Below are 8,244 nucleotides of genomic sequence, written 5' to 3'. Positions count from 1 at the left end.
AAAAAAAAAAAAAAAAAAAAAAAAAAAAAGAAGAAGAAGAAGAAGAAGGTGGTTATCTGCAAGCCAAGAAGAGAGGCCTCATAAGAAACCAAACCTGACACCTTGATCTTGGGCTTTTGGCCTCCAGAACTGTGAGAAGATGAATTTCATTTGGTAAAACCTTATCTAGTCTATGGCATTTTGTTATGTCAACTTTAGCAAATTGATATGCATATATTTTTATAATATTTTAAAAGAAAATGTTTTTCATAATATTTAAATTTTACAGTAATCAGAATGTATCTTCTTTTCCCCCTTTAAATCACAGGAACAGTGTTCCTTTAGTTGGGACTGGGGGCCTTCTTTTCCTACCCAAGGAATCTGGAAAGGTGTTAGAATTGAAGCCTATAATATTTGTCATCTGTATGACTTCACATTTGTCCCAATGTATGGTAAGTTAAGAATTGTAATTTCTTGTTTTTGTGTCTTCTCCTCTGTGTTATAAATATTGAGTTTGTAATTTAAATACATATTTTTTCAGAGACTTAATTTTTAAAAACACGTTGTGGCACTGCCAATTTATAAACATAAGAAGTAGATACAAACTGATTTGTCAGAAAAATTGACAATATAAAGCACGTAGGTTGGTAGATACCTTTTAGCATATTTTGCAAAGAAAGGAAGAAAAAAATGAAGAACATCTCTAATTCCTCCTGAGCTATGTCTTCTTTGTTGGAAGGATTGGGTGTGCTGGCTTGTACTCCTTTTTGTTGTCCCTGAGGTCACTTTCAGTGGTTTGCTCTAGTCACTAGACCAGTTTTTTGTCACTGTACATTATCTCCATAACTCAGAGAGCACCTCTGAGGCCCCAACCTGTAAGCCTTGTTAAGAGTTGAAAATGACTGGAAGGTAGAGAAGACACAAAGAACATTTTGCAAAGTGAAGAAACTTCTTTTAGTTGAAAGAACTATTCCCTGTCAAGGAATATTGAAATAAAACCCAGAAATCTCACAGAAGTCAGTGAATCAGTTAAAATTGGATCAAATATTTGTTGAGTTCTTTTCTGAACACTGTGTTTGTTTGGCATAGAAAAGAAATCGAGTACATCCAGTCATTCCTCAGGGTGCTGCACACTGGTTGGGGGAGAGGGGTGATATAAAAGATTACCAATCCATGGGCTGGGGTTGTGCTCAGTGGTAGAGCACTTGCCTAGCATGTGTGAGGCATGATGGGGTTCAGGTCTTAGCACCACATATAAATTAAAAAAAAATAATAATAAAGTTCCATTAACAACTATATATATATATGTGTATACACACACACACACACACATATATATATATATACACACACACACATATATATATAAAGAGGGATGTTTTACTTTTAAAACTTGACTTGAAATTTTTGTGAATTAATTTACTTTGTTTGTGTGTATAATGTGTATATGTGTATATATTTCTCTCTAATCTCATTCCTGATAATAACGGTTTCTAAACTTTCGTACTTTTCAATATCTTGTGGCCATTTGTTTGATTTTTTTCCCCCTAACCTCAGCTTCCTAAATGATTTTTACAAAGTTCTTTATTTTTTTGCTTTTTTGCCATGCTGGGTAGGAATTGAATACAGGGCCTTGCAAATGCTAGGTAAATGCTCTATCACTGACCCATACCTCCAAACCCAATGTTCACATATTCTTAATGTTCAAGATGCTAAACAATAAAACAATTATATTTAAAAATAATGCTGAGATCACAGTAAAGCAGGAGCCACTGATGTTTTTAGGGCTACTAAGATTTATCTGGGTTTTAAGATACCGGTGCACTGGTATAACTTTCTTCAAAACCCGATTAGCTGAGATTTATTTAAATGATTCATCCTTAGCCCTGAAATATTCTCATCAGGTTTTAAATAGCAGTAACTCTTGTAGGAAAAACCCTATTTTCAGTATTTTTAAAAGTGAAAGATTCACACTGGTATTGAAAAGGGAGGCCCAGATGCTTTGACCAGGTGTGACTCAGCAAACCTCTATCCGTCTTTTTCCATGGGGTTTGGGGTGGGTGTTGCAGGAAAACCTACTGCGTGTGCTGAGGGAGGGGAAGGGGAAGTCTGGGCTGGACTTGGGTTACTGAGGTATGTGCGGAAGTAGGGGGGAATGTAACAGGGAAGGTAGATGCCTCAATTCTAAAGATTAGTACATTTATGAGAAAATGATCTGTGCCAAAATGTAGGCCTTTGGGTTTGATGGTGTTTTTTTTTTTTTTTTTTTTCCTGTGTGTGTGTGTTTGTGTGTGTGTAAGAGAGACAGATATTCATTATCCTTGCGAATTGTTTCAGTTGGGCCATACATTTATTAGGGAGTGATGATTGCCTAATTTTGTGACCTTTTTATACTGTCATATAGACATAAAATAAAATATATAATTTGTTTTGTTGAAATACTCTGCCGTTTAATCTTTTGTTCAGTTAGGAAAGCATGGAGATGTTTTTTCAACCTGTGAATTCCCTTGCTTTTGTAATTCTTTCTGAGTTGGGGTGGCTGTGAATCTCTGACCCATACTTGGGACACTTCTACTTTGCCTGCCCTACTTTGTACAGCTGCCTCAGGACTCCTTCATTGCGGATGACCCAGCCTTTGAATTGCAGGAGTGAACTCCAGCACTCAGCTGGACCTCGCCCTGCCCAATAGAGGTCTAGTTCAAGGGCATTGCTACCTTTTGCTTATAGCTTAACACAGAAAATATAATATTAAAATATAGCAAAGATTTGTTGGATTTGTTTAGTACCTTACTTGGTAAGCATTCGTTCATTTTTTTTCATGCATTCCTTTGGAATCACTTTTTTAATTCATCTCTGAATTACTTTTTTCCTAAAATAACACTCTTCTCCTTTGAAATTACTGTATGGGTAGATAGTCAGGTTGCTTGAATAGTCTTTCCTCTGATTTATTAGTTGCCTTCTTGCTTAGGTACATTTTCTTCCCTGGAACATACTCCTGTTCTATTCCTTGTTTTGAAGGGGATTTTGCTTTGGCTTTTTTTGCCTTGATTTTATTTTCAGGGATTTTGTCCTGCTAAGTAGGCAGGGAGATCTTGCTGTTTGGTGAAGGGAGAGAAAACAGCTGCTGTAGCTAACCATGAGCCTGCCTTTTGGCCAATTCAACTGATAACTCTTTAAAAAGCAGCTGCTTCTATCTGCCCTCTAATTCTAGCAGGAGTCCAGGAAAATAGCTTATGTTTGAATTTACACGTTCTGCAACTTGGCCAATTCAGTATGGTGTCATTACTATTTCTTTAAATGCACAGGACTACTTTTTCCCTGTAGCTTTTCGTTTCCTATGAAAGATGCAGGAAGAAGGAGCAGGCAAAGGGGGGGAGCTGCAGGAGCCCAGCAGGGCGAAGCTAATCAAGGCAGCTGTCTTTGAATAGCTTTTTCCTCCAATGAGATGAAGCATCTTTTTCATCTTACATAAGCAGACGTTTGCAGATTTTTCCTATGCCGACCTGAACATTCCCTGCCTCTGAACTTCCATTTCCCTGCTAGTCCTTAACCCCTCAGATGCCATCTGGTGTTCTTAACTGTGACCTTTGGATGTATTTTGTTTCTCTAAGTACATTTTCAGAGTTAGAGACAGCAGTTTTGCCTTTTTGGATTAGTTTGTAATATATAGTGTCTGTCAAGCTTTACAGATAGTAACTATTCAAGAAATCTCTTTGACTGGTTTGACAGAAATGCTCACATAACTGTTTTTGTGCCCTGGTCAGTAGTTTAGGCTGCAAGGATGGTATTTTGAGGAGTGGAGGAGCTGAGGCACCACATAATTATATGTTCAGTGGAGGGTCAGACACACTCTGTGTTCCTAGACTCTAGTCTTCCTTACTTTTTTACAAAGATGCTCATTAAGAAGGTAATGTTTTATTGTTTTAATCCCCCCAAATGCTTTGTTTCACTTGGAATATATTTATTTGCTTTTTGGAGTTGGAGTCTGAAGGGCTGATTCCCTTTGCTTTTATTCTTCCTTATCATTCATATACAAATTTCTGTCAATGTGTACCTGCTAGCATCATTCTTTTCAGTAGGGGCTCCCATTAGGCAGCCTTGAGCACTGGAGTCAGGAAGCCTGGGTCCCTGTTCTCTCCTTGGCCTAGGAAACTTTGAGTAAGGACTGCACTCAGGGCTTCAAAACCTCATCTGCAAAGTGACTAGGACATCTCCAGGATTCTTTTATCTCTGTCTTTCCATGGATCTTTCTTTTCATTTATAAACTAGATGTACCAGTACAAGTTAGTGAGAGTTTAAATGTGGAAGATCCCAATTTTCCCTGAAGTTAGATATCATACAGCTAGATGAAGACATTGAAACTTGAGGATTTATTAAAATCAATTAAAGCAATGCTTAAGATGTAGTTTGAGGGGGCTGCCATTGTAGCTTAGTGGTAAAGGGCTTGCCAAGCATATTTGAGGCACTGGGTTTAATCCTTGGCACCACATAAAAATGAATAAATAAAATAAAGGCAACAAAAAAAGTTGTATCTGTTTTAAAAATTATGTAGTTTGGAACCATGTCTTCCTGGTGCTTGTTTATATACTTGTATTAAGGTAACTCAGCCATCTTCTTGTTTTTCTAATTTCTATGTTTCATTTATATATTTTTTTTCTTCTAGACAGCTGAATAAAGCAGTTCCCCACCCCCTGTTCTTTCCTTTTTCCCGTCACATATTTACAAAGAAGACAGTATAGTAACATTCTTTGAAGAATTTAAAAGTCTAATGTATTAGACACAAATAGAGATGTCTTAATGATCTGTGAATGAACAGCACACATTATTGTGGGCTGTGAACCTGCCTAGCCTTTCTACAAATTCCCATCAGTCAGGAACATGGTGCCCTACCTTCCTCGCTCCTTCTCTTCCTTATAAGAACCTCACAGAGTTGGCTCTTGGAAAAACTTAACATGAGTCAGTGGCCAGAACCACATTTCCTGCCATCCTCTGTGTTGACTTCCTGGTTGAGGTCATATGAACAAACTATAAATCATATCTATTCACGGGCCCAGGATATCATTAAGGACATATCTGAGCCTTCAGGAGGACCTCAAGTTGTAGAGAGGGCAAGCCAGCCTTGCCTGTCCTCCTGTTTTGATACGGAGTTCCTGTCTTATTTGGGGCTTGGGTGTCAGGATGCGGAGAGGATACTATGCTTGGTGTAATTAGGAAGGATGAGCACTGTAGGGGACTCTGGATGATGTGACAGTCCTTCTTCCCTACCCTCAACCCCAGTACTACTTTGGAAATTATCTTGTACTGTCTCCTCTTGGTATTTTCTTGCATGCACTTCAGGAGAGCTGAGGATGAATGGTAGGTTTTCCTTAGAAAATGGACTCTAGGAGAGCTATGCTAGGAAGCTGTATTCTAGACATGGATCCTAATTTATAAGATTAAATAGAAATAAGATTATACATTTTTTAAGTTAGCAAGTAAAAAGAAGTGACCTAGTAATATTGAAAAAAATTACTGGTTAACACTGTGCTTTGTGAACCTAAATTGCTTAATTTTCCATGTGCTTCTGGAAGAGTGGAGGTCTATATAAAACACACAAAATTTTGGTTATTGTTCAGAATGAAGAATTAAGCTCTATAGATCAAAATAACATTTCTATTGATTTTTTAAAAATGATATTATTGCAGAATACTTAAGCTGCTTTGGTCTTCAGTGAATCCTGAGGAATGAAGAGATGATGCTTAGCATATTGTATACATTTTTTTTTCTCTTTATGCTTTAGACAATAGAGCCCAGATGTGGAAGCTTAAAATACAGGCATTTTTTGATGTCATCAGCCCAACTCCAGTTGGTGGTCAAGTGATCATAGCCATCCCTGAATTAAAAATACAGAAGACAAACAACATTAAACTTCAACCTGGAAAAAGGACTGTTGAGCTGTCTGTGAAAATTAACAAGGTGAATGATGGTGCTTCCTGCGAAGCCCTGGTTGAAAGTGAAAGCTGTTCAAAAGAAATGGTTAGAAAGAAGGGTCCAAGTATGAAAAAAAATTCTATTTCCTTCATTTGTTTTCTTTTTTCTTCCCATTTTATCCTCTATTTTAAAACTTTTTTTATTATATTTTGTGAGAGTATGAACCAAGGAATATATATTTTTTTAATTTTAAGATTAAGAAAATGGAAAATATGTGATGAATTTGGCAATCTTTCCTCTCAAGTCAGTTACATTTGGATTTTTTCCTGTAGTATTTGCAGTATCTTAAATCCAAAATACTTTCTACATTTTTAAGTACAGTGAGTATTTTTGTTACTTGTCAATAATTTTGAATGCTGATGCGTATTCTGTACGTAGAATTCTAATTCTAAACTTATGATCTTTCATTGGCAGGAGTGGGATGGATTTTACCCCTCCTCCACTTTCTATTTCTCTGATTGATAAATATGAACTAGAAAAGATGGAGCAAAATCACATTCCGTAACTATTTAGATAAAGTCAGAACTCCACATAATTTCTAGTTCTTGTCTTGAAAGAACAGTTAACTTCAAAGTCTAAGTGTTAAGAATGTAGGATAAGTGTCAGCTGGAGAGTTAGAGGTAGGAGGGTTTGTTTTTCTGAACATCCATGTTTTTCTGTTCTTTCCCTTCCCTTTTGGTGTGTTAATCTGTGCTAATCTTCTAGCACATTGATTTTTTAAAAAATATTTTTTTTCAGTTATAGTTGGGCACAATACCTTTATTTTATTTGTTTATTTTTATGTGGTGCTGAGGATCGAACCCAGCACCTTGCACGTGCTAGGCGAGTGCTCTACCACTGAGCCACAATACCAACCCTCACATTGATTTTAAAAATATTATCAATAGGTTGGTATGATTTGGCATAATATAGATAGGGAGACTTGTATTGCATAGAACCTAGAGTTCCTATACTTGACTATATGAGAAACTGACATAATGTTCTTGGTCATGTTATTTTTCTGAAAATATGCTACATTTCTTAGAGTGACTTACTATATTTCTTAAAAGAATATTCCTGTGGAAACTTGGTGGCCTCATGGACATGGAAACCAGACTGGGTACAACATGACAATTCTTTTTAAACTGGATAAAGATTTAAATATTGAAAGATCAGCTAAGGTAAGTAAATATTTTTAAAATATTCTGTGAAAAATGACATTTCTTATCGAAATAGCAGTATAGATCTTTGAAGGTAAAGAAAAAACCAGCAAAACTTACAACTCTTCCAGAGTAGCAGCATTCCAAAGCATCTGTGTATATGTATTTAAGTTTATATTTTAAATGGATCAGACTTTACATATTATTTTGGCAATAAATAGTCTCCTTTGGTGCTTTTATATATTTCTCTCTCCCCACTCTCCCCCCTGGTGCTGAGGATTGAACTCAGATCTTCACATGTACTAGGCAAATGATTTACCACTGAGCTATACTCCAGTTCCTCTCCTGCTGTGCTTTTAAATTGTGCTTTTTATTCAAGTAATACATATGTATAATTTTAAAGCTCAAGTATTACTAGAGGATTCATATAAAAATGGGATTCTTTGCCCAACTCTTCCTGTTCCTATTTCCTAATCCCCAGAGCCAAAATTTTTAATTTCTATTTATTTCTTTTGCCATTTCTTTTCATTTTCCCAAATAACATGTTTTAACTGGAGTTTTCTAATTTTTCAGTCTTGCCCAGTTCAGGATACAGTGCTAAGAATTGGAAAGAGCTGTACTTTATTATTTTTTAGATCTTGGACACTTCAAGTACCATTTCCTTATATGTAAAATATGCATGGTAAAAATGGGGTAACTTGGATCTGGCTTTATAACAGTCACAGTGTATAGCAAGTGGTAACAGTATTAATCCTGCTCATAGATTTCCTCTTTCGTGCAACATCAACCTTTGGTATTTACAGTTGGCAGTGGTTGCCCTCTGGTGTCACCTCTCACATTTGGTGTTACTTTTCCTGCCAGATACCATCCACAATTTGGAATATGTCCTTCAGGAGCTCATTTTCTATTTTTATTTTGTTAAGTCATACAGTAATCTTAACAGTATGAAGTGTGTGTTTTTGTGTGTGCATGCCTGCAGAGAATAACTGAGAAGAACGTACTTGACCATTCATTCTTACTCTCACCCTCTTGGCTGAGGACACATGTTCTCTCACACAATGATTAATTGTGTGTCATCTTCATGAAAATGTAAAAAACATTGAGTCATTCCAACTTGCTACAGAGAAAGAAGAGGGACTTCTGCCTTCTTGTATTT

At 36.4% G+C, this 8,244-nt stretch overlaps 1 protein-coding gene across 3 annotated transcripts in view; it reads left to right on the top strand.

Moving 5' to 3' along the window:
* Manba (mannosidase beta) overlaps positions 1–8,244 on the top strand; it is a 99,918-nt gene that overhangs the window by 29,300 nt on the left and 62,374 nt on the right. For all 3 annotated transcript variants that reach the window (XM_048813668.1, XM_015484604.2, XM_048813669.1), the window contains exons 5-7: positions 308–431; positions 5,759–5,934; positions 6,999–7,109. In XM_048813668.1, the coding sequence (XP_048669625.1) occupies positions 308–431; positions 5,759–5,934; positions 6,999–7,109 (411 nt within the window). The remainder of the gene's footprint in view (positions 1–307; positions 432–5,758; positions 5,935–6,998; positions 7,110–8,244) is intronic.

Source organism: Marmota marmota, unplaced genomic scaffold, assembly GCF_001458135.2.
Source record: "Marmota marmota marmota unplaced genomic scaffold, marMar, whole genome shotgun sequence".
NCBI lineage: Eukaryota > Metazoa > Chordata > Mammalia > Rodentia > Sciuridae > Marmota > Marmota marmota.
Note: the sequence above shows the minus strand (reverse complement) of the source record. Positions and strands in the feature narration are given on the sequence as shown.